Source organism: Astyanax mexicanus, unplaced genomic scaffold, assembly GCF_023375975.1.
Source record: "Astyanax mexicanus isolate ESR-SI-001 unplaced genomic scaffold, AstMex3_surface scaffold_38, whole genome shotgun sequence".
Taxonomy (NCBI): Eukaryota; Metazoa; Chordata; class Actinopteri; order Characiformes; family Acestrorhamphidae; genus Astyanax; species Astyanax mexicanus.
Genome location: NW_026040048.1, coordinates 1,681,307 through 1,708,749, shown reverse-complemented (window position 1 = coordinate 1,708,749; position 27,443 = coordinate 1,681,307). Strand labels below are relative to the sequence as shown.

Below are 27,443 nucleotides of genomic sequence, written 5' to 3'. Positions count from 1 at the left end.
TTTACAGTAAGCTTAGATTATCAGATTTCCACTAAGGCTAGCTGCGGTTAGTGGCTAATGCTGCCCGACAGCGCTACACTGAGGAACCCTGAGTGTTCCGGTAAGACAGGGTGCTATCAGCTAGCGGTTAATTCCATGTAGCTTGTTTTAACACAGTAAACATGCAGACTACAGTCCAATATACTCACCTCTGAGTGGCAAAAGTGCTAGCGCTGTGGTTAGCGGCTAATGCTAATGATACCCCAGCAGTGCTAGCCAGGGTTAGCAGCAGGCTACAGGCCAATAACACTCACCTCTGTTCTAAGTTAAAAAAAAAAAATCCCATTATGATTATCTTACGCTGATTTTTTTTAAATATATATTTTTAAAAGTTGTATAAAAAGTATATAATGTATAATATAATATATGTATGTATTATATGTATGTATAATAAAAATAAATTTATCACTGACTAGGATGTGAGAATGCTACACTGAGAATTGTGAATTGTATTGTGTTTTCCAATCTGTTAAATAGATCAGAGCATATCTAAACATGAATTAATATTTTTTTTTTTAAATAGAAACTTGCAAAAATATAAAATATGCGCAAAAATATCCATATATTTAAATGTGTCTCGAGTAGATGACATCACCAAAAACATCATTTGACCAGGGGTGTCCAAACGTTTGTGTGAAAGAGGATAATTCATCCAGAAACCCACACACAGCGTAATGCCCGAGAGTCTAACGGAATGCATTACGGCTTCCACCGCGCCGAATACATTAGCATTCCTGATACTATTAGCCTGTGTGATGTGAGGTCACCTGAGAAATCTGGACTTTGAAACATTAGATCAGATCGGATCAGAGCGGCCGCTTCGTTTTGGTGAAGTCATCGCTGCACGTTAGCCTATTAGCGTCAGTGAGAGAGTGCGTCAGTGTGTTAGCAGCAGTGATAGCCGGGCGCTGCGTGTTAGCGTATGTTAGCGGTAGCGGCAGTCAGGGTAGAGTGGGTTAAGAATAGAGTGTGTTAGCCTGTCAGTTTGGATTAGCTCATCTCGGCTGAGTGCTGCTCGGTGAGGTCACCGCCGCTAGCATCAGTGCCCTCAGACACTAACAACCTTGCTCCTCTCTTTTTTTTTGTCTTTTTTTTTTGTCTAAGTGGAAAAAGGAAAAATAAAATCACTCTTGTTTACACCCCCCCCCCCCCCCATAATCCCTCTCCAGTCCGATCTCACTATTGATTCCATCAAAATCATCACACAGAGACGGAATAGCTGCTGACAAGTCAAGTGTGTGTATCAGTATGAGTGTGTGTGTGTTCTGTTAAACATATATGACAGCAGATGCGAACCAACTGAGGCCTCTGCTCTGTCCAGATTGCCTCAGACCGCTCGGATACGAGGGAACTCATCTGTAGTAATTGTAGGAATGCAGCGGCGGCGGCAGCACGGACTGTAATCAGCACACTTGTGTTTCGATGGTGAGCGAATGCACTGAAACAGGTCGTTATAACTAAAATAACGCCTAAAGCTACAACCATACAACAGACTTACACTTCCATCTCATTAAACATGCAGCTGCTGAATTAACATGAAAGTCACACACACACACACGCACACACACACACACTATATGCAGAAAAGTATTGGAACACCTGCCCATTACACATATAGGACCTTTTTTTCTGTATAATATTACGTTCTAAACCCATAAACATTAATATGGCTTTAGCCCCTGTTTGCAGCAACAAATTTTTAATAAGATTATTAGGACACCTACATATTTACAGTAGATTAATAAATTACTTTATAAAATCACATCCTCAACCCATATGCATTAATATGGAGTCAGCCCCTCTCTTAATTAACTGAAACAAAATTTTTGCTACACTTACACATTACACTTATAGTAGCTTACTGCGTTATAAAGGAATTTCAGTTTAGCACCAGGGGCTGGAGTACCATTAGTATTAGTCGCTAACCACTACTTTCCCGTTCAGAGGTGAGTAATATCGCCCTGTAGCCTGCTGCTGGAGCAACATTAGCATTAGCCGCTAACCACTACTTTCCCGTTCAGAGGTGAGTAATATCGCCCTGTAGCCTGCTGCTGGAGCAGCATTAGCATTAGCCGCTAACCACTACTTTCCTGTTCAAAGGTGAGTATTATCGGCCTGTAGCCTGCTGCTGGAGCAGCATTAGCATTAGCCGCTAACTGCGCTATTGGTTAGCAGCTAATACTCTAGCCTTAGTGCTGGAGAAATTCGTGAATCTAAGCTTAATGACGTCAACACCTAATTTGCATAATACATGTTTTTGAAGCTGTAAAGGATTAAGGTTGTGGGAGTGAAAAAAGTGTGTAAAAAACACCATAAATATGTTAGAAATGTTACAAATGAACAACTTCTGTTGCTTTTTAAATAGGCCGTCACTTTTTTACAGTAACTTTATTTTTACCTGAATTACATAAATGAGTTTTTTTTTGCCGTGTTCTTAAATGTTATTATAAGAGCAGCAGTTAGCCAGAAGTGTTAGTTTACGTTTTTTTTTTTTTTTTTTTAGGGTTTTTCTTTGTTTTATGTTATTATATTTTTTTTTTTACGTTTTCTTTATTTTTAAAGCTATCATAGGTAAATTGTTCAATGGTTCAATAGATATTTAGCTTTTTACAAAGAGGCAGACACTGTGGAGGAGGTGAGTGACAGGCTATGTGGTGAATGAGGTGAGAGACTGACTGAGACTGTGTGAGTTAAATTCAATATTCACACTGAAGACAGTTATATTTATATCCTGATCTGTAAATACGGGGCGGGGTCAGTCAGCGGTGGCTGTGGGTATTGGTGGAGCGGTGTGTAAGCTCTGACTGAGAGACTGCAGTGTGAGTGATGGGGGCGGGGCTCACGGCAGCAGCCGCTGCATCACGGCTGAAGAGAGCGTGTGTTCATCTCAGAGTCGCCAAAAGTCTCCAATAACACCACAAAAACTCGCTAGATTTGTCGGTAGTTGTTTTTTTTTTTTTATCAGGGATTATGTCACACGCAGCACCGTGCGCAGTGCCCTAGTGCCTGTAAATGTAATGGTCCAATGAAGGTAATTTAAAAACCAGGACATTTCCTCACTTTTTGAAAAAAACCCGGGACGACCGGGACAGGATGTGAAATACTGACATGTCCCGGGAAATACGGACGTTTGGTCACCCTATGTTTACACCACACATAAAACAGATTAGCATATATACACATTATACACAACCATTAAAGAGTTTATTATGTATTTTCATCAAACAACACTGAAGGTCTGATACTTTGATACAATGTAAAGTACTCAGTGTACAGCTTGTGTAACAGTGTAAAATTGCTTTGTCCTCAAAATAACTCAACACACAGCCATTCATGTCTAAACCCCTGGCAACAAATGTGAATACATCCCTGAGTGAAAATTGTCAAATTGTGTCAATATTTTGTGTGGCAACAGTTATTGTCCAGCAATGCCTTAACTCTATTGGTCATGGAGTTCACTAGAGCTTCACTAGAGTCACTGGAATCCTCTTCCACTCCTCCATGATAATATCACAGATCTTGAGCTCCTTCCATGTGAGGATGCCCCACAATTACTCAATAGGGTTTAGGTCTTAAGTCTCGAGTCTTCTTTACTTTTATCTTATTCTGAAAAGCAGTTGTCATCTTAAAGGTGTGTATGGTTTTATTTTGTTTTTATATTTTGGATACAATGTTTTGAATAGTTTATTACTAATCATTTTGAGAAGGGGAGACTGGCTCTTAGGTATTTTGATATACCGTAGTCCAATCTGGCCCCATACAAAAGAAAATGGACACTCATTCTCTAGAGCATTACACGGTCAGGTTCCAGATTATGTGGCTAAACTTCTTCACCCTCACTCATCAGCATGTTCTCAGAGGGCCATTAAGCTAAATCTGTTCTCTGTACCGCATTCCCATTCCCAAAGATTTGTGGGAAACAAGCAAGTTTTGCTCCCAAACGGTGGAACACTGTGCCTCCTTCACTAAGATCTGCTGATTCTTTTTAAAAAGCATTTAATGAGCTTCCTCTGTAAGCAGGCATGGGATAATGCACCATGCTGCATTTTATTTAAGTGTCTGAGAAAATTTGCTGTATAAATACATTTTACTTGACCCTAACGCTTTCCCATTGTCCCCCTTATTAACAGATCATTACTGAATTCACCTCTCCACAACCAGTAATAGCAAAGTTACTTTAAAAAAGTAATCTGATTACCCCTTTAAAAAGTAATTTAGTTACTTTATGGATTACTTGATTTTAAAATGAATTAAGTTACTTTTAAGTTACTTTATTAGTTATTTTCACAGCACACACACACCTCTGCTGCCTCAACATAACAGTTTTACCAAAACTCACTTTACTGGAAGCTTCGCTCCACTTTGGAACTTGTTCTGTAAGTGTGCCACTGCAACTACAAACATTTCTTAAAATTTATTTTTTTTTGTTTTTAAAGCTAGTTAGCACTTCATCCCCAGAACAGAGTGCACATCCAATCTTGATATTGATCATCTTTAGCTGATACAAACTCAGAATAGTGTCTGTATTTTCAGATAAAAACGCATATCTCTTTTCCCTTGCTGTCTGTGTGTGTGTGCATGTGTGAGGTAAAGAGAGAGGGGGGCTAGCTGTGTGTGTGTGTGTGTGTATGTGTGTGCATGTGTGAGGTAAAGAGAAAGGGGGGCTCGCTGTGTGTGTGTGTGTGTGTGTGTGTGTGTGTGTGTGTGTGTGTGTATGTGTGTGTGAGGTTAAGAGAGAGGGGGGCTCACTGTGTGTGTGTGTTCAGCCCTAGCGCTATTTTTAGCCTGTTAGCTTGCTAGCCTGTTGTTATTTTGGCGCGGTTGCGGTCGATAGTTTCAGCAATAAACCAACGATTATGGCATCACATCAATGTCAAAAGTTGGGGCCAGCCATCAAGCTGGCGGTGCTCAGAGGGAGCAAAAGTGACCTTGCTCCTTCCGGGTGGGTAGATGGCGCTCTCTCCCCACATCACTAAAGGGTGATGTCCGCAGCAAAGGGCATCTGTGAGCTGATGTATCGGAACCGAGATGCTGCGCTTTTCTTCTGAGCGTGCTGTGATGCTGCTCGGCAATGCTGCATCAGCAGCAGCTCGAAAAGAAGCGGTGGCTGACTTCACATGTATCGAAGGAACCACGTGCTAGTCCTTACCCTGCTGGTGTGTTGCAGCATCACTAGTGATAGGGGGAGTCCTAATGAGTGGGTTGGGTAATTGGCTGTGCAAAAATTGGGGAGGAAATGGAAAAAAATAGAAATAAAATAATAAAAAAAAAAGTCGGGGCCACAAAAATACCAGCTGAAAAAAAATAACCGGCATGTTTTTAAATTTGCTTCTCACGAGCGCAAATCTGAAAGTCACGAGCAAAAAAAAGGTTATTGTGTGCGCACAGAACAGAATCTCCCTCTTTTTTTTCTCGAGAATTCACAGTTCTCCTCGCACGCTATGAGAATTACCTGCGGCTGCTGTTTTTGCTTGAGTGAAGTTTCTGCGCATGAGTTTTAAAAAGGGTGGTTTTGACAACTTGGGGGCGGGGTCACCTCCCTCAGCTAATACTATTGGCTGATATCTCCAGGGTGTGACAAACCGCCTACTACCTACTTCCAGAAGAAAACGAAGCGGAGAGAGAAGGACAGCAGAAGAATTAACTAACTAGCTATGCTAAAATGCAACTTCAAGTTCAACTGTGAATTCGAAAGGGAAAAAAAACACAAAGAGGGAGAACAATGAAGCTCGAGAGCGATATTTTGTTCAGGGCCCACACAATTCCCCTTTTTTTGCTTGCAAGTTTTACATTTGCGCTTGCGAAAAGTAAATTTACACACACAAAATGTTAAAACACTAACATTTTTTTCATCTGGTAGTAAACGTCTTTCTTGTCCATACTTTTAATGCCTCCAACCAGATGCTATGGTATCTTTTTACAAAGGAAAACGGCAAAAAAGCAACTCACAGTGACTTTTATAAGTAACTTTAATCTGATTACTTAATTGGAAATAGTAACATATTAGATTACTCATTACTGAAAAAAAATGATCAGATCAGAGTACAGTTTTACTAAGTAACGCATTACTAACAATACTGTTCATAACCCTCTCCAACAGACTGTAATAAGAACTGGTCAACAGAGCTCATTTTGCAGCATAGCCGTGACTCATGGTCATGCTAATTTGCTCAAGAAGATGCTAATTGAAGAGCTAATTTGCAAATATACGCAAATCAGCACTTAGCCAGTGTGCTTTTCTGAATTTGGGAGTTTGCCCTGACTGGAACTGGAACATTCATTGAGGAATGGAGCTGTGAACTGGCTTATTCCAGACCGTGTCACGCATGCCGTCTCTTTTGTTGAGGGTCTCAGAGCAGCAGAGCGGAGTGTGTTTTTGGGGAGCGTGAGGAACGCAGGGGCTCATTGTTTGGGGGGGCTTGTGTAAAGGGGCTATTATATTGATAATGAGTCAGTCTGAACAGATCCGCTTTCAACTGCCGCCTACTACTGCCAACCTGCAGATTAGAGGACCGCAAATCCCAACACACACACACACACACACACACACACACACTGACAGACACACTCACTCAACAAACTGCCTCATAGCTTGGTGTTCAGAACCTGCCTACATCATTTTTCGTCAGTGTTGTTGTTCTGACCAATATTAAAGGACACACAAAGTTTACAAAAATCTAGTTTTAATAAAATTATTTGTAAAGAGTTTCGGTAACACTTTACTTGGATGGTCCTTTTGATGGCCTCTTTGATGCTCAACTGACTTTCAACTAACACTCAACTGCATGTCTATTAAATGCAAATGAACTAAAAGGTGAAAGTAAATGATTCTCTATTGAATATAACCCAACATTCAACTCTAATCCAAACTCTTATCCAATCTTAATATTTTAGGATTGAGTTTAGGGTTAGATTTTAGGTTTAGGTGAAGGTAAGGGTAAGGTTTAGGTGTAGGGTTTGATTTTATGGTTGATTAAGGGTTTAGGTAAGTGTTAGGTGTAGGGTTAGATGTTAGGGTAGATTAAGGGTTAAGGTTAGGGTTAGGTGTAGGGTTAGGTTCTGTTTTAAATCATTTACATTCAACATAGGGTTAAGTTAAATTTAATGGACATTCAATTCAGTGTTAGTTAAAAGTCAGTTGAGCATCAAAAAGGCCATAAAATGGACCATCCAAGTAAAGTGTTACCAGAATTTCAATAAAATGTGGCCTACAAAATGTTTTTAACGGTCTGGTCTTTAACGGATTCTTCTAAAATTGAGGCTTTAAAAAATAGTTTATCCTAATTATGTTGGAGTAACTGTCTCTACTGTCCAGAGAAGTATTTCTACTATTATTACTATTATTTTCTTGTAACATTTGTTCTGAAACTGTTTTTTTTAATTACAATTGTTCTTATAGATGTTTTTAATTTGACATATCTTTGTTTTAATAATGTTTTATCCATGCTTTATTCGTATTTTATTATTGTATTTCCTTTTTTATTATTACATGTTTTTTGTCATTTTATTTTCTTTGTATTTTCTCATTTGTAAAGCACTTTGAATGACCATTGTATACGAAAGGTGCTTTATAAATAAACTGTCCTTATATTGCCTTGCCTACTTTTGCCATGTGATTTTGAAGATGGGCTGAGAGGATCTAACTGCATTCAGTGACAGTTTATGCTACTTAATGAGGAGTTTGGATGATCCCCAACTTCCCAACTCATCCAAAACGTATTGGTTGGAGCTCCATCTATGTATCATTCCAGAGAACACAGTTCCGGGGCTCCACAGCTCAATGCTGGGAGGCTTTATACCCCTCTTGCCCGCACCTGGCATTAGGCATTATGTTCATTATGTTTATGTGCTCCAGAGAGTCCTATTCTATTGGCAGTACAGGACATTACAAAGCAGTGTTCCAGACACACACAGTTCCTCCACACACTAGATTCACCCTCTTACCCTGCATACAGCTAAGCCCTTCTGTAGTTTTCAGGGCTAACAATGTCAGGGCTAACAAGTAATGGAAGCCAATTAGCGCGGTGCTAACTGCCGACCTAAACCATTTAGTCCGTGTTTATAGACATCAGTGTGTCCTACAGAGGCGTGTTAAGAGCGTGCTCAGAGCGAGCAGCGGGAACAGCGTGAGATACACATGGTGGCGTCACTCACACAGGAAGTGAGCATATGTCCCACGCAGGAGCATGCAGGGGGGCTTCAGACAAGCCGTTCATCCGCCCTCGCTCCATCCGCCTCCCTCTGATTCACCTCTCTCAATCTCTCACTGAATCTGTCGCTCTTTCTTCATTAGTGTGAGTAAGGTACTGCGCTCTCACAGGACAGAATGACTTGTCACTTAAAATTCAGTGCAGAAATTACGTTACACTACATTACATTACATTACATTACATTACATTACATTACATTTGGCAGACGCTTTTGTCCAAAGCGACTAACAATAGTGATGTACAAAAATAATAGAAGTTTAAAGGTAAAACATCTTTAGGTAGGGCTTAAAGGAGGTCGAAGGGAAATAATGGGATAGAGGAGTAAAGGAGGGGAAGAAGGAGATGAGGTTAGAAGTAGTTAGTGAGAGATAGTGAGAGATTCTCCTGATCTGGTAGTAGAAGGTAGTTAGTTAGAGGTGTTAGGAGAGTAAGTGCTCTTTGAAGAGCTCTGTCTACAGGAGTTTATTAAAGATAGCGAGAGATTCTCCTGATCTGGTAGTGGAAGGTAGTTTGTTCCACCATTGGGGAACTCTGTATGAGAACAGTCTGGATTGCTTTGTGTGAATGTTGGTTTGGTAAAGCGAGGCGACGTTTATTGGAGGAGCGCAGCGGCCGGGAGGTAGCGTAAGCCTTCAGGAGTGAATGCAGGTAGACATGGTTAATAAAACCAAAAATCAACTAAAACTATAATTAAAATTGATAACAGTAGGTGTAAAAAGAATCTATAGTAATAAAATGTGTGTCAGATCCTTTGTAGAGCTAAATTACTTAATTAACTCTGAGTTGGAGTATTTTTTTTAGCTCAAAATAGATTTTCTCCATCGATAAACTGAAACACAGATTTTTGAGTGAATATCCATGACTTTTCCAAAACTTTCTAGGAATTTTTATTTTTCCAAAACTTATCCAGGCCTGGAAATTGCTATTTTCAAATTCCATGACTTTTCCAGGTTTTCCACGACTGTAGGAACCCTGTGACAAATCTCACATTTCTATCTTTAACCTTCTCATCACCCACACAACAACACTTAACTCCACCCCTTCACTCCTCCCCAAATCACTCCTGCCCCTTTCAATCTAATTCTCAATGCCCTCCGTTCACTCCTCCCCCTTTCACTTCTCCTCCTTTAAATTCCGGTCCTTTCATTCTCTACCTTTCATGTTTCCTTTTTCAATACCCCTCTTTTAACTCTATCACCTTTCACTCCCCACTTTTGATTCTCCACCTTTCACTTTTCTTTTTTCAAGCCTCCATCTTTCAGTCTTCCACTTTCACTGACCTTTTATTCTTTACCTTTCCCTTTTCCTGATTTAAACCTTTCACATATAATCTTTCTTTCACCCCGTTCCATTTTCCACCTTTCATGCTTCCTTTTTCAGTTTACCCCTTCACTCCTTTCCCTTTTACTCCTCCCAATATTTTTTTTATTTTCACTTTTCCTTTCTTTCCTTCTCTTTTACCCCTCAATTTTTCTTTCTCCACATTTTCTTCTTCTTCTCTTTTCACATCTCCCCATTTCATTCTTTACATTTCATTCTTCTTTTTTGTTCTTTCTCCTTTCACTTCATCTTTAACCCCTCCCCATTTCATTCTTCTTTTTTTAATCTTTCTCCTTTCACTTCATCTTTCACTCCTCATTTCATTCTTCATTTTTATTCTTTCATCTTTCACTTCATCTTTCACCCCTCCCCATTTCATTGTTTACATTTGACTCTTCTTTTTTCATCTTTCTCCTTTCACTTCATCTTTCACCCCTCCCCATTTCATTGTTTACATTTTACTCTTCTTTTTTCATCTTTTTCCTTTCACTTCATCTTTACCCCTCCCCATTTCATTCTTCTTTTTTTCATATTTCTCATTTCACTTCATCTTTCACCCCTCCCCATTTCATTCTTCTTTTTTTAATCTTTCTCCTTTCACTTCATCTTTCACTCCTCCTCATTTCATTCTTCTTTTTTATTCTTTCTTCTTTCACTTCATCTTTCACCCCTCCCCATTTCATTGTTTACATTTTACTCTTCTTTTTTCATCTTTTTCCTTTCACACATTTTCACCCTTCCTCTTTCACTCCTCCCTATTTCAATCTTTCCACTTTCACGTCTGCTGTATTCAATTCACTCCATTCAGTTCCATTCTTCTTCACATCTTTCATTTGTCACTTTATCATCAAACCTCCCCTTTCCTCCTAGCCCTTTACTTTCTCCTCCATTCACTCCTTTGTGTTCACTCCTTCCTTTCACCTCTTATTTTTTTACTCCTTCCCTTTTCACTCCTCCTTTTTGATCACTCCTCCTTTCACTTCTCTTCATTGACTCATTTGTTTGATCTTTCTGTCCTTTTGGTGACTTTGTGCACACAGTTAGAGACAGGCTGGTTCCAGGTGACAGAATGTGTGTATATGTGTGTGTGTGTGTGTGTGTGTGTGTGTGTGTGTGTGTGTGTGTGATCAGTGTGTAAGTGCTTACATATGATTTTTCTCCTCTCTCCAGTCTGAACACCTGTTCATGTATTCCACTTTCAGCTTCTTATTGTCTGTTTGACTTTGAGAGAGAGAGAGACAGTGTGTGTGTGTTTTATGTTAATGAGCATATGGTGTGAAGTTCAAAAGAGCATAAATTAAGCTGAAGCTACAGACATACATGTGGAGTGTGTGTAGGGGGGTGGGGGTGGTGGGCTGTTGTCATTGTTGCATTTGCCAACCATCTGCATGTGCCAAACCACCAGCAACCTAACACACATATACACACACACACACACACACACACACAGGTCACTGGGGTCATGACCAAGATATGCATATGTGTGTAAGTTTGTGAAAGGGAAAGAGATGAAACTGGTTGTGAGTAACGCAGCTTATGGCTAATTGGCTTTTTTTCTCACTGACACACACACACACACACACACATACACACACACACACACACACACACACACAAACATATACATATGTGTATGTGTGTATATCTGTCATGCTGTGTCTTCTAATCTGGGGGGGGGGGGGTTATCAGTGTAGAGAGACATTTGCATTGTTAAGCAGAGACCCACAGTGAGGTGACCTTCAGGAGCACACACACACACACACACACACACACACAGATGCATGTGTGAACACACACACACACATACACACGCTCATTTACATTTTTGCACACTGCTGCACATTTGACAGCTGTTTATAAACACTCCCTCACCACAGAGAGACAGTGTGTATGTTTGTGTTTGTGTGTGTGTGTGTGTGTGTGTGTGTGTGTGTGTGTGTGTGTGTGGTCACTGGAGCAGAGTAAATGTGTAAGAGGCTGGTTGAAGAGGTCTACTCCACATTTCAAACACAGCTGCTCAGAGAGCTGAGATCACCCCACGCTTCTCACTGAGGGTCTGAGGACCACCGAGGATAACAATCAGATCCTCCAAAGCATCACTCAGATAATCAACCTAACCTACACAGTAATGCCAGATTCCAGACCAGTTGCAGGTGCCTGGCAAATATATGGCATGCTTAATATCTGACCCAGTCGGTGACTGGGAGTCATAAGCAGTGGCTACATACTGCCAATGTTCATCAAGCTACAGCATGCACTATATGTCAAAATGTTAGACCATTAATTTATAGCTATCTAGTCAACTTCATTTCACTGATTAAAATACATCTATTCCTGCATTTCAGGCCTGTAACACATTCCAAAAAAAGCGTTCACCACCTTGTTGGGCCGTTTCTTCTCACAAGATATTCTGGCACCGAGAAAATCGAGCACTGAAGTGTTTCTGGTGTTATTTTTCCTCCATTCTCCCTGCAAACACATCTTAAGATGTGCAACAGTACAAAATAAGTATTGTCATCTTCATATTTTTTGGTGTCAAAATTTTCTTGTGTTTGGCATTGACCATGGTGACCGTAGGGTCATGTGATTTCAGCAGTAGTACAGCAGGGAGTTACTGAGAGGATGGAGTGGACAAAGTGATGGAGGTGATGGAGTAATAAAGGTGTTGGAGTTGCTGGACGTGCAGTGAAAGAGGTGATGGAGATGACGGGGTGATGGAGGAGATGGAGCAGTGATAGAGGTGGAGTGCTGGAGTAATAGTGGGGATAGAGTAATATAGGTGATAGACTGGTGAAGGTGATTAGGTAATGGAGTTGATGGAGGTGGAGTAATAGAGGTGATAGACTGGTGAACAGTACAAAGTTATCATTGTCATCTTCATATTTTTTGGTGTCAAAATTTTCTTGTGTTTGGCATTGACCATGGTGACCGTAGGGTCATGTGATTACAGCAGTAGTACAGCAGGGAGTTACTGAGAGGATGGAGTGGACAAAGTAATGGAGGTGATGGAGAAATAAAGGTGTTGGAGTTGCTGGATGTGGAGTGAAACAGGTGATGGAGATGACGGGGAGTGATAGAGGTGGAGTGCTGGAGTAATGGTGGTGATAGAGTGATATAGGTGATAGACTGGTGAAGGTGATTAGGTGATGGAGTTAGGTGATAGACTGGTGAACAGTACAAAGTTATCATTGTCATCTTCACATTTTTTGGGTGGCAAAATTCTCTGCACTGCGGGCATACCAGGCGGAAGCTAGGCCCTGGAACCTGAAGACCCTCTGTTCTACGGAGTAGATCTCTCTCCTTCATCACAAAGATCTACACCCCATGCTGCACCTGTAAAGCCACCAGCATTGTGGACGACCCCACCCATCCCTCACACGGACTCTTCGCTCTGATGCCGTCCGGCAGAAGATACAGGAGCATCCGAGCCTCCACTACTAGACTCTGCAACAGCTTCATCCACCAGACAGTCAGACTCCTCAACACACAGAGACAGAACTGAACCCCATCGGTACTGCACTGTACTGTCTTTATTTGCTGTATTTATTTTAGTGTTATAGTCTTTATATATATGTATATATAGACGTATAATCGTTACATGTTTGCACTTTATGTTTTCTATTGTTTATTGTTGTTTGTTGCACCATGGTTCCGGAGGAATGTAATTCCACTACTCTGTGTACCTGTACTCAGATGTAATGACAATATAAGTCTCTTGACTCCTCACTTGACTTGAAACTAAACCAGGCAGATCTTCTGAATGGACAGCAGTTTGTGAGCTCTTTTAAAAACTTGGCATGTGAAATGTGTGTGTGTGTGTGTGTGTCTTACCCTGGACTTTGAGAGATGAGTACTTGTTGAATCCGACTCCCAGGTTATTGTGGGGGTGAGAGAGAGTCATAGCAGGTCCGAGAGAAGGGAGAGCGGCGTTGTTCAGGTGATTATGATCTACTGAGAGACAGAGAGAGAGAGGAACAGAGAGATAGGTATGGTTAGTCAGGTTTAGTTAATAGTAGTGATTTGTTTTTTGCAGTGGTTCAGAGTTCATGGGGAATGTTACAGCAGGTAGGTCTGCACTGGTGTATTAATGAGCAACTAAATCCAACAGTTTTAAAAAATACTGTCACACTACAAGCTTGCTACAACATTGCTGTGAGCAGGATTTGATTGCATTCAGCCTCACGGGAGCATTAGTGAGGTCAGGTTCTCAAACTCTAGGTCATGTAAATGTGTTGGATGGAGCTTCATCATCACCTAATGATTGTGGGCATTATACCCCTCTAGCCAACGTTTGGCACTGACCATGGTGAACCTAGGGTTTTGTGATTACAGCAGTGATGGAGTAACTGAGGTGATGGAGTTGACAGACTGATGGAGGTGATAGAGTTGACAGAGTGATGGAGGCGAAAGAGTGATAGAGGTGATGGAGTAATAAAGGTGATGGAGTAATAGAGGTGATGGAGTGGATGGAGTGATGGAGGTGATGAAGTAATAGAGGTGATGGAGTTGACAGAGTGTTGGAGGCTATGGAGATATAGAGGTGATGGAATTGACAGAGTGATAGAGGTGATGGAGTAATAAAGGGGATGGAGTAATAAAGGTGATGGAGTAATAGAGGTGATGGAATTGACAGAGTGATGGAAGTTATGGAGTAATAGAGGTGATGGAGTTGACGGAGTGATGGAAGTTATGGAGTAATAGAGGTGATGGAGTTGACGGAGTGATGGATGTTATGGAGTAATAGAGATGATGGTGTTATAGAGATGATGAAGTACACAGAGTGATAGAGGTAATGGTGTAATGGGGTGATGGAGTAACTGAGGTGATAGAGTTGACGGAGTGATAGAGGTGATGGAGTTGATGGAGGTGGGGTGATAGAGGGGATGGAAATAACGGGGAGATGGTGGATATGGAGTGATGTAATGGTGGTGATGGAGGTGGTTTGATGGAGGTGATGAGGTGATAGAGGTGGAGTGATAGAGCTCAGGTAGGTAATGAAAATGACAGTGATGATTTTCATGGAGTGCTGGAGGTGGTGTGATGGAGTTGATGGAGTGATAGAGGTGAATAGATTTAAGTGTCATATGAGCCACACAACAGATGGCACAATACACATTTTGTGTGTGTGTGTGTGTGTGTGTGTGTGTGGGTGTGTGTGATGTCAGGTGTGCTAATCTCTACTGTATGTTCCCTCCTAACTAATAAGCTTAGTACACCAGAGAGAGAGAGAGAGAGAGAGAGAGAGAGAGAGAGAGAATAAACGAGAGACCAAAATTCCAAAAAATCATGACGATGGACAGTGCTCATTCTTTGTCTCTCAGTTCAGTGATGCTGCACTTTTCAAAGTCTTTTAACTGAGCAAAAAAAAGATATCATAGAGACATGTCTAGCAGTGAATGATCTCTCACCAAGAGGTACACTACCCAAATGTAGTCTTCTTATAGAGCAGCAGGACAGCATTTTTACCCTGTTGTTGTGAGACCCAGGGTCTAATCATTCCACACCTGTAATGATATATATCTGCCTGATATACAGCATCATACTGAATAATGCAGCAATCCAGGTGCATCAATTTTTTATCTCTAGCTGATTATTATGATTATAATTTCTACTATTTATTTTGTCATTGTTTCATTTCTCCACATTCATTTTTGGCAATAAAGTAATTGAAACAGCTACACCAATAAAAAGCCAACCTGACAAATGAACTGACTGAGATGAAGAGAGAGAGAGAGAGAGAGAGAGAGAGGGAGAGTGAAAGAAAGTGAGAGAGAGCTACAGAGATGACACACATGTAGCATCATCATTGTTTGACTGACATTGAGACTTAATTGTCCGTCAGTGTGTCTAATGGATTACATAAAGAACATGCACTGCACACACACACACACACACACACACACACACACACAGCATTGCTCATCTTCTTGTCGCAGTGATGTGCTTGTGCTGGATCACAGCCAGATAACTTTCCATCAATTGAATTACAGGACACCCCGCCTACTCCTTTTCTCTCTCTCTCTCTCTCTCTCTCTCTCTCTCTCTCTCTCTCTCTCTCTCTCTATCTCAATCACTCTCTCTCTCTCGTGCTTTTAGTGAGACAATGACAGAAAAAACAAACCAAGACTGTTTAAGAAACCGTCCACGTGTATCTGTTTTTTCCCTCTTTCCGTGTATTAAAGTATTTCTATAACCCTCCTGCTGTTACATTCAAATCTTTTATCCTTGCAGTCAATTTTACTCCAGCAACTTTAACCTCCAGAAAATTATTATATAATATTTACAATTGTTACCCAATTTTGTGACATGCTACATTTGTTTGTTGACTACTTAAATAACCTTTAACCCTTGTGTGGTGTTCGTTTTTTTGTTACTCGTTTACTTTGTTACTTGTATTTAATTCAGCAAAATTAAGCAATTTTACATTAAAATGCTTTACACATGCTTGCTTCACCTAAATTGCAAGCAATATAAACAGCTTACATGGTTAATATTTGCCCTTTACCTTTCTTATGTTACATTTCTTTCAAAAAGTGCTACTCTTTTTTTTATTAGTTTTTTAATAAAATGTAAAAGAAAATGAACTAAAGTCAAGATATGAGTAGAAAATGTGTTTAGTTTCAAATTTACAAATGAAGCAATGTTTATTAGCCCTTGGCCAAACATACTGTATGTAATATAAATGTGTGTGTGGGGGGGGGGTGTACAGTGTGTGTTTATCGAAAATGTGTTTTGATATATGTTTTTCACAAAAAATGAGCCAATGCCAATGAGTTTGAGCTGGAAAAAATATTTTTTTACTATCATTTAATGAAAAATGAAAATGGGTCCCACAGACCCGAACACCACACAAGGGTTAAACACTCCTACCTATAGCTGCTCTGGACTGAACACTGAACACAAACTTATTTCACTTAAGATACCATTTCTTCATCTCTCAGCTTGTAAAAGGTAGGGAGTTCTTGAAAAATAATGCTTAAAACTCCCTAAGAATTTAAGAAAGAACTATTGAATAGAACAAAAGACTCAAACCCTGTCAAAAAGAATATTTTTGGTGTAAATTTTTTTGTTTTATTTTTTCCTTTTTATTTTTTTGCTTAGGCCAAGTTACTCATTACAACCCGAAAGTAACTTGCAAATAAAAAAAAAACTACATTTTATATTGTTTCCTCGATGTTCTCTTAATCCACGGGCTACACAACATTACTTTCAATTAAAAATGGTGGCCACGTTACTGAACACCCCCACATAGTGTGAAAAGAGTGTGTTATGTTTTTTTAGGTTTTGTTAACTGGTGTGGTATAAGCTTCCATTATCTTGTATCTCCAGCAGGGAACAGAGTGAAGATGAGATTTTTTTGCTGAGCACTTTAAGAGTGGTGCTTTGCATCACTGTAACCGAGTGTCCTTGGTAAAGTGATGAGTGGAATGACCTCTCCTGGTGCATAAATCACCCGTCGTCGTGGCGGAGCAGTGTGTGTGAACACACAGTCACACTCAATCAGTGTAATGTTTAATTAAGTAAATGACCCGCAGCTGCTGACGGGTGCTGGAGAAGATTCTAGCCTGAAGCCCAGAGTCCAAAACCCGGACATCTGTCAGCCTCCAAAGAAACCAAACCGTCTCTGACACTGACCTCCCACATAGCAACTGGGTCACGCCCCAGTTCTTCCCACTATTACACTTTTACCCAGTGCACACACAGCGCCATGGAATGATGGGGATGAGTTATTGAGTTGGAGCAACAGTGTAGTCTGTTGTTCTAACTCATACTTCTCCTTCCACGACTTTTGGGACAGTTTTGGACCAAAATTAAATGCCATCAAATCATCTCATCATCTTTAAACACATAGGTGCAGAACCAATCCTGATTCAGTCACTCCTATTTTACATGTCTCTCTCCTTTTCTCTTTCTCTCTCTATCTCTCTCTATTTCTCGTACTGTATCTCATTTCCTCACTTTCCTAATACCTCTCTAACACTCACTCCTTACTCTCTCTCTTTCTATCTCTTCCTCTCTCATTCACTTCCTCTCAATCCCTCTCTCTCTCTTACTGTCTCCCACTTCCTCACTTTCCCTATTTCTCTCTCATACTTTCCTTAACTTACTCTCTCTCTCACTCCTTACTCTCTTTCTTTCTATCTCTTCCTCTCTCACTCACTTCCTTTCACTCCCTCTCTCTCTTACTGTCTCCCACCTCCTCACTTTCCCTATTTCTCTCTCATACTCTCCTTAACGTACTCTCTCTAACGTCTCTCTCTCTCTCTCTCTGTCACTCCTTACTCTCTCTTTCTATCTCTTTTTCTCTCACTCACTTCCTCTCTCTCTCTTCCTCACTCTGTTTCTTTCTTTCTTTTACTTGTGAAACATTGGAAAGTACAGAATTATTGACAAAGAGTGGTATAAATGCTATAGAATTAGCATTGTCTGTAGAATGGTATGTCTGAAGCTTAGTCATAGTTGGAGAGTATACGTATGTCCAAAGCTGTTATAGAACATGAGAACATAAGGTTATAGAGATTTAGATTGAGGACAAACTTGTTTATTGTAATAATCCCAGAATTGCTCATAGATTTCATGTCAGTCGAGTTGATAGAATATTCATAGTCACCACTTTAGGCATAAATCTTATAATCTGTATCACACTGGTATACTTCCATATATCAATTGTGACTGGTTTAGATATAATCCATTTCTTTTCATTCAGAATACTTCACATACTGACTATATTAGAAGTGGGACAAAATATTGGTATTGAGATATGCCAATCATTTCGATTGCGATATATTATCGACATATGGCATCAAATCTAGATATTTCTATTGAAACATAGGTGCTCTAAACTCTCTAAGACCACCCCCCGATTAGACTTACTAAGGTTACTGCTTCATTACTGAAATGAAAAGGGTTAACCTGTGATAAAGAACTTAGTTGTGTAAATTCCTCAAATTTGCTTATTTAAGAGTGTTTTATACTTTTCAGAAACACAGATGGACGGGGTTTAAACACAACACCAAATGAACTACTGTCTGCCACTAATCTTTACACCTAAACTAATAATTGATAATCAATAGGGCTGCAACTAATGACTATTTTTGTAGTCGACTAATCTGTCGCTTATTTGTTTGATTAGTCAATTAGTAACAATTCTTTTTTTATCATGCCCTCCATTTGTACTTCCTACTGGTGGGGACAGCAAAATTATTAGGCCACAATTTCAATTTTGCAGTACATTTTGACAGTTAGACGTAAATATATTACAAAGTATGTTATAAGAAACATTCTCACAGACTGGATGTTATTTTTTTTACTTTTTTTCCAAGAAGATACCTCCCTAAAATGACTGTTTGTCTAAGAAAATATATATTTTTACATCTGTAGTTACTATAACATATAACTTAATTAATACAGTGGACATTTTACAGTGTCTTCCTTACGCTTAGCCAGCTAATGTTAGTGTAACTAAGGAAGAAGGTGTGAATTCTATTCAAACTCTCCTCAACAGCTCTCTACAGTAATATAGAAATCAGTGTTTAAACTGTACACATCTAGTACAGACAGACTGTAGAGTTATTTTGTGGAGTTAAATGTGTTTATTTGTGTTTAATAGACTAAGTGCTGATATTACACTTTATGTGCCCCTCCCCCGCACTCTCTCTCCCGCTCTCTCAAGTCCCACCCACACTGAAACCTCATTGGCCAACTAAGCATAAGTAGAAGCCAATCAGGGTACTTAGGATTTGTTATCATCTTATTATGTGTTTGTCTTCCTCTCTTGCCTGTTTTGTCTGGCGCGTGCTCTCTCTTTCTCTTTCTCTCTCTCTCTCGTTCCATTGCACATTATAGATGCATCAACAATGAAATTCCCTGTCGACAATTTATTATAATTGACATTGTCGATTACACTGACTAATCGCTGCAGCCCTACTAATCAATATTGTGTTTTTGAAAATAAATACAGTATTGTGATACTTTGATATGTCGATATTTTCTTGCACCACACTAGATGTGATATTATTGGCTCTGGTTTAATGTGGGTGGAATGGGGTGGGTGGAGCTTCACAGGCGCCGGTAGGGTTTAATGAGTTGGATGGAGTTATAATTATCACTAATTATACAATGTACTTGTGGTGATTTCTGTGGTGTTAAAATGACTGTGATTCACAGCACTGAGTAAATGTAAATGTAGGCAGTGTGTGTGTGTGTGTGTGTGTGTGTAGATGTATTGCTGATATTAGAAAGTTTTCAGCAGTTTTTATTTCACTCTGGTTACATCATGCACACTTTCCTTCAGGATCAGTTTCTCTCTGTCTCTCTCACATACACACACACACACACACACACAGTCCCCAGAGACACAGGTCGTGGAACAGTGGAAGTCGCTCAGCATTGACACACTTCTGCTGATTTTCTTTCTATGATTAATTTTATATTAAAAGTGGCATTACTCATTCACACAATAGATAATATAAAAATAACACAGGGAGAAGTTCGGATATAGTTGTTATACAATTGAAAGAAAAAGTATGTGAACCCTTTGGGATTACTTGGATTTCTGCATAAATTGGTCATTAAATGTGTTCTGATATTCATCTATAGTCACAATATCAGACAGACACAGTCTGCTTAAACTAATATCACACAAAAAATATATATGTTTGCATAGTTTTATTGAACACAGCATGTTAACAATCACAGTGGGGGGGGGGGGGGGAAGCATGTGAACACTTAGGCTAATGACTTTTCTAAGAGCTAATTGGAGTTAGGATGTGATGAGATTGGATGTGTTGGTTAAAGCTGCCCTGCTCTATAAAAAACACACACCAGTTTTGAGTTTGCTGTTCTTAAGAAGCATTGCTTGATGTGAATCATGACTCACACAAAAGATCAAGCTCTCAGAGGACCTGCGTTAAAGAATTGTTGACTTACATAAAGCTGGAAAGGGTTACAAAAGTATCTCCAAATTTCTGCAGCTGGCAAAATATGGCAAAAAAGAAAGAAAAAGGAGAGAACGGAAATGCCTTGAAACAGCCCTGAACCTAGTTATCCATTTTCATTTCTGTTGATAGATTTCTATACATAGCCATTAGTAATATACATACATATACATACATAGTAAAATACACAAATATACTAAATAATTAATAAAATACACACAAAATCACAATTTGGATATGTGGCTGTATAATGACTTTTTAACAATCATTAATTAGTTGTCTGACCAGAGGAGGATGGTTCCCCCCTTATATGTTAGCCTTGATATTACATGTGTACATTTAATAGTAAAAGATAAATGTGAGCTTTGGTTCCTCCCAGTGTTTCTTCCTCCTCCAGCTCTGAGGGAGTTTTAGAGCCTTCACGCTTACTGAAGGCTCTCTATTGTATTGTTGAATATTTTGTCTGATTCTCTGTCCTACTCCACATTTTTGTCAAGCTGCTTTGCAGTAACATCAGCTGTGAAAAGTGCTATATGAAGAAACTCAATTTGATTTATTGTATTTATCAGTGTGTAATTTGGTAATTGATGCCCCTTATGTTCTCCTTTTAAACTTAGCCACCCAAAACAATGTTTTTTCCCTGTATTTTTATTATTAATAATCAAAACTAGGAATGAATGCATAAGCACGTATGAAGTAAACAACAAAAAATATGTTTTTTTCTTAAATTCTTCAATGTAGCATCTTTAGCTTTGATGCTAACTTTGTCCCTTCGGTCGGCTTCATGAGGTAGAACCTGGAATTGTTCTTAAACTGACTTAAAGGAGGTTTTAGAGGTGCTGAGCTCTTGTTAACTGCTTTTCTTCACTCTGTGCTCCAACTCATCCCAAACCACCAGGATTGGGTTTAATGTGAGCTGTTTGTGTAGGCCAAACTCTTTTATCTACTAATTTTATCATTTTTTAAGTCTTTAGTATTAAGTTATTTTCCACACTATAAGGCACACTTTAAATCCTTTACTTTTCTTTAAACAAAATAGACAGTGTGCTTTATAATGTCCTGTATAAATTCTACCAGTCAGGTTGAAAAGAGCAGTGAAGCCACTCTGCTGAAGTACAGCGTTATACAGGAGTTTCAGTGATGTTTCTCCAGCACTAAGACTGGAGCAGTATTAGCATTAGCTGCTAAGCACAGTGCTAGCTCTTTTGGCATTCAGAGGTGAGTATACTGGACTGTAGCCTGTGTGTTTACTGTGTTAAAACAAGTTATGCGGGACAAACTGCTAGCTAATATCACCCTGGCTTACCAGAACACTCAGTATTCCTCAATGTAGCTCTGTCGGGTGGCGTGCTGCTGCTAACTGTGGCTAGTGCTACTGCTAACCAGGGTTAGCGCTGCTGCGAACTGCTCTGTTAAAAACATATTGGGAATCTGAGCTTACTGTAAATAAAAGAAAGTGCTTTACTCACCCAAATAAACAGTTTTAAGGAGAAAAATCCTTGTTTCTTCCTATATCACTTAAAATGCACCTTATAATCCTGTGAGCGTTATGTATGAAAATAGACCAGAAAATAGGCCTTCTTTGATAGTGCTCCTTATAAAATGGTGTGTCTTATAGTCCATAAAATCTGGTAATCTACAATGTAGTAAATAACACAAACTATTGACTGGTACTGGTACTTCCTCCAAGCTATTATACTGTTAAACTCCTAAAACCTTGGTCAATTTAAATAAAACTCTGAGTCATATGCTACACAGACCACTGGTTATCTACTTTTTCACACTTTACATATTTCTAACTGCACAAGTCACTTAATTTATAGATATTTATGATTCTATCATAGAGGTGTGTATATTTTTGCAGATGTACATTGTGTATCTATGTGATATATCTATACTTAATATTTATGCTGCTAAATTTTCATATATTTTTGTATTTGTACTTACATGCTATATTTATTTATTTTTCTCTGTTTTTTTTTTGCGAGTCAATGCAACAAAATTTCGTTCTGCGTACAGGAGTGTATTAAGAATGACAATAAATGAAGTCTAAGTCTAAGTGTAATGTGTAATTTAGTGTGTATGTGTGTGGGTGTATGCTCATATAAAGTAAAGTTAAATATAATATTTTCTACTTAATTGCTATGAATTTAGTAATAATGCAAAACAAGAAACACAGTGACACAGCGTATTTAATATGCCGTTTCTTTTTGCACACACAATATGTATCGTGTGTAATGTGTTAAATACAGTTAATTAATTTGTTAGGTTACAGTAACAGTTTGTGTATTAACGTGTGCTGAGGTGTGTCTGTGGGGGGGGGGATCAGTATTATCAGGGTGTGCTGGGGGTCTCCACACTGGGCCCCCGTGCAGGAGTTCCCACTAAACCTCAGTAAAACCCTGTCTTCTCCGAGGACACGCCGTCCCTCAGGGTCCGCACAATCCAATCACACACACGTCAGAAACACGGCCCGCCTCATTCATAATGCATCAGCCCAGTCAGGAAGAAAGAGCAAAAACATGAATATTCATATTCATATTTAAATATTACTGTCCACAGAATGTGTGCGAGACAGAGACTTAAAGAAAGTGTTACACAATGTCTTACTGCAGGCCTGCAGTTGCTGTTGCAGTTATAAGTTTGTGTGTGTGTGTGAGTGTGTGTGTGTGTGAGTGTGTGTGTGGTAGTATTACACAGAGTCTGTCAGCTTTGCTCTATTCACCACTGTGTGATGTAATGTGACAGATAATCAGAAATGACAGTGATAGTGTGTGTGTGTGTGTGTGTGTGTGTGTGTGTGTGTAGTTGTGTAATTTGTATGTTCTTCCGGAGTGTGTTGTGTGAATGTTGGGTGGGGTGCTGGTATGAGTACAGTACCAGTCAAAAGTTTGGGCACATCTCTTCTAAATTCAATGTGTTTTCTATTTTTTATATTTTTAATTGAAGCCATTAAGTCTTTACAAATACAAGACATGTGGAATTATAGTGTTAAACAAACCAGAATGTTTTTCATTCTTTGGACTATAGATATATAATGGGAAATAAGAACCGTGTAAATTTATCTTTTGCTAAAAACGACAAAAAATAGTACCCCAATATGATAATTAGGGGTGATAAATATGGCACAATATTTAAGGGTATAATATTGTTCACAATATTCAACATTTTTTGCCATATTATCACATCTGACACGATATGGCACACCCCTACTTTGGACATCACATTTATCTTTTAAGGACTGATCTGCAAATTCTTGGTATTTTAATCTCAGTATCTTCATGAGGTAGAGTCACCTGGATTAGTTTTCTCAGCATTTTCAAGGATTTCCTGGAGGTGCTCTTTAATATTAATCTACAAAGTAGAGGACAAATGAAATAAATAAAAACCTTAAATAAGAAGGTGCCCTATCTTTTGACTGGTACTTTATGTGGTTACTGCAGCACTGGTGTTCTGTAGATAGTTGGAAGGGGCAATCTGGAATATTCATTTAGAACGTGTTGATTTCTATGTCCAGTTTGATATCTTAGAAAGTGGCAATTACAGGCGTTCAAGCACCATTATCTATTATTTTTAACCATTATCTATTATTTCTAACTACTGGGTTGAACACATACACACATACAGTAAAGTAAAAAAGTGTTTGCCCCTTCATGATTTATTGTTTTTTGCCCGTTTGTCACACTTAATTGTTTTAGATCATCAAACAAATTTAAATATTAATCAAATACAACACAAGTACACACAAATTACAGTTTTTCAATGAAGGTTTTTATCATTAAGGGAGAAAAAAATGCAAATCTACATGGCCCAGTGTCTTTTCATCCCAACCCCCCTCCAATTGAAGCATAACTTAACAGTGGTTTATAAAATAATATATATTTATCTAACCACACCTGTTCTCAATCAACAAATCACTTAAACAAGGCCTGCCTGACAGAGCGATGTAAGATGTATCAGTCTGGAAAAGGTTATAAAGGCAATTCAAAAGTTTTTGGACTTCAGTGAACCACAGTAAGGGCTATTATTCACAAATAGCGAAAGTGGGGTACAATGATGATCCTTCCCATGAGTGGACATCCAAAATGAAGACTTTGGAGTGGCCTCGTCAAAGTCCTGACTTGAATCCTGTTGAGATGCTGTGGCATGACTTTAAATAGGCGGTTTATGCTCAAAAACCCTCCAATGTGGTGGAGTTACAACAATTCTGTAAAGAAGAGTAGACCAAAATTCCTTCACAACGCTGTAAAAGACTTATTGCAAGTTACTGTAAACGCTTGATTGCAGTTGTTGTTGCTAAGGGTGGACCAACCAGATATTAGGTTCAGGTACTTTTTCACGGCTCTTATCGCCAAAGCCTCAGAGAGAGCACCAGCTCCTGTTGCTTAACTTGCGCCACCAGCTCCATTGCCAGTGATGCCCGTCTCCAGGCCGGCTCCTGGAACCTGCATTTGCGACTGCCACCGCCCTGGAACCTGTATTTGCAGCACCCCCCAAGAACACTCCCCCGGAACTGTGCCCAGGCTGAACCTCACAGACTTACCCTTAGAAATTTGCCAGTCCTGGGCACCCTCCTTTGTTTGTACCCTTGTCTCTGCCTGTCCTGGTCCCCGTGTCTGTCTGTGTTCCTGTTCCTGTCTTTAGTTTTTTTTCTGTACCCGTTCTGGTTCATATCTTTGTGTCTGTTCCTATCAATGATTTGGTCCCTGTTCCCCCATCAAGTCTTGTTCAGACCCAGTCACAATTCACATCCCCAGTCCAGTCCAGCGTTCAGCCTCCATTAATTTCCAGTGTCTTTGTCCAGTGTTCCACCCAATGTCCAGTGTCTATTTATGTCCTCGGTCCAGTCCAACGTCTTGCCCAGTCCGCATCCAGTGTCCTGCCCCCCGTCTCCAGTCCAGTCTAATGTCCAGTCTTCTGTCCTGTCTCCGTTCATGGCCTCAGTCCAGTCTCCATTTGTGCCTCATGTCCAGGCTCTTGTCCAGTCCTTGGCCTCGTCCCTTGTCTTTCCTGGACCCTCTTCTACCCCTGTCCCTGGGGTTCGATTTTACACGCCTCTGGAGATGTGCCCTGTTTCCCTCTGTTTCCCATCTGTGCCCATTTTTCTCTGTGTTTGTTTACCTGTCATTCTACCACGTGTTCCTCTGTGTCTAGTGCCTTCACCTGTGTTCATTTGAAGCTCCGCCCCCTATTCCAGGTGTTTCTTGTTTCCTATGCTTGTCTGTTTGTATGTATAGTCCGCGTGTTGTCTGTATCAGTGTCAGTTCTTGTACGTTCTTCATCTGTTTGGTGTGCGTGTTATACGTCTGTCTTGATTGCGTTTTTGCTCTATTTGCCCTAACTATTTATTATTTTATATGTTCTGTTCTTGGTTTATTGGTTTATTGTTTCATTAAATCTTTGTGATTAATGAAATCTTACTCTCATTTGTGTGTGCCTCTGTGTCCCACTCCCTGCTCGCACCTGACACTGCATTGTCAAAGTATCGTACACGTCCCTGGGGTTACGGTCACTTAATGGACTGATTCAATTAGAATCATCAGTTATTCTCAGGCTATCCTGATAATATACTTTTAGATATTACACACAGCTGCTTACATAAACACACACAGCTGCTCCTGCCTGTTACACACACTGCATTCTCTTTGTTTAACTCATCAGATTGTAAGGAGTCCCCCAGGGTTCTATTTTAGGATCTATGAAGCAGATACACTAAAAGTATGACAGTAATGAATTGTGGGTGTGCATTAAGAGATGGTGGGTTTTATTTGTTCTCAGATCAAATGTATGTATTTACATATTCTGTTCATTTAGTTTTATAATGGATTTGAATTGAATCTTTGAAATAATCTTTCACTTAATTTGACTAATAAGCAGAAATCTCACTCTTTTAGCCTTCTCTCTCTCTCACTCTCTCTCTCTCTCTCATAGAATGGAGAGAGTGATAAATGTGTAGTAAACGAGTATGAGGTTGTGGCTACATGTGTCCTTGACATGTTAGTGAGTGTATTTAGTGTGTGTGTGTGTGTCCTCTCATTTACTACTCTGCTCAGCAGCTCAGTCTAATGTAATCTCTGCAAAGTGCTTACCAAGCAACTGTGTGTGCATGCAAGCATGCGTGTGTGTGAGTGTGTGTGTGTGTGTGTGTGTGTGAGTGTGTGTGTGTGTGTGTGTGTGTGTGTGTGTGTGTTTGTGGTATAAAGACCACTCCTGTATACCCTTCCTGATGATCATTCACACCATCTCTGTACTGACCTTCAAATGACCTCTACTGCTCATACCCTCACTCTATGCAAATGCAGAATCTAATACACCTGTTCATTACACCCACCTGACCTGCACTATATATCAAAATATATTATAATGAACGCTTTTAGCTGCACCCCCCCCCACACACACACACACACACACACATACAGGAGACATGGACGTGTCATCCTTTACTATGGTTGACATTTCGATCACTCTGCACACACACACACACTCACATTGTTCAGTGACATTTACACCTCTTATAGAGAGAGAGAGAGAGAGAGAGAGAGACAGAGAGAGAGGGAGAGAGAGAGAGAGAAAGAGAGAGAGGGAGAGAGAGAGAGAGAGAGAGAGAGACTTGACTTTTAAAACACCTTTATATAATTTCATACATTAATTTACTTCATACTTCTTTTAAAAGTACTTCAGATTTGGTACACCATGAAAAACCACATCCCACCACCAAAAATGTCTTACATCACAAATTAAACATAAAGCCACACTGCTCATCTGATTCACAAATATATCCCTCAACCCCCCATTTTAAAAAGAAAGATTCCACATCACCATTCAGCTCATGATATGCATATTCTAGTTTTAACCTTTTTAAAATCAATCCTCTCACCATTAACACCGGATTTGTCCCTTCATTTCCTTTGATCTTATTTTTTCTAGTGCACCAGAT

At 39.6% G+C, this 27,443-nt stretch overlaps 1 protein-coding gene across 3 annotated transcripts in view; it reads right to left on the bottom strand.

Annotated features, from left to right (window-relative positions):
- Positions 1-27,443, bottom strand: part of LOC125794066 (protein shisa-8-like) — a 124,210-nt gene that overhangs the window by 9,588 nt on the left and 87,179 nt on the right. For 2 of the 3 annotated variants that reach the window (XM_049473503.1, XM_049473504.1), the window contains one exon: positions 13,401-13,520. In XM_049473503.1, the coding sequence (XP_049329460.1) occupies positions 13,401-13,520 (120 nt within the window). The remainder of the gene's footprint in view (positions 1-13,400; positions 13,521-27,443) is intronic. The other variant, XM_049473505.1, reaches the window with a different exon arrangement.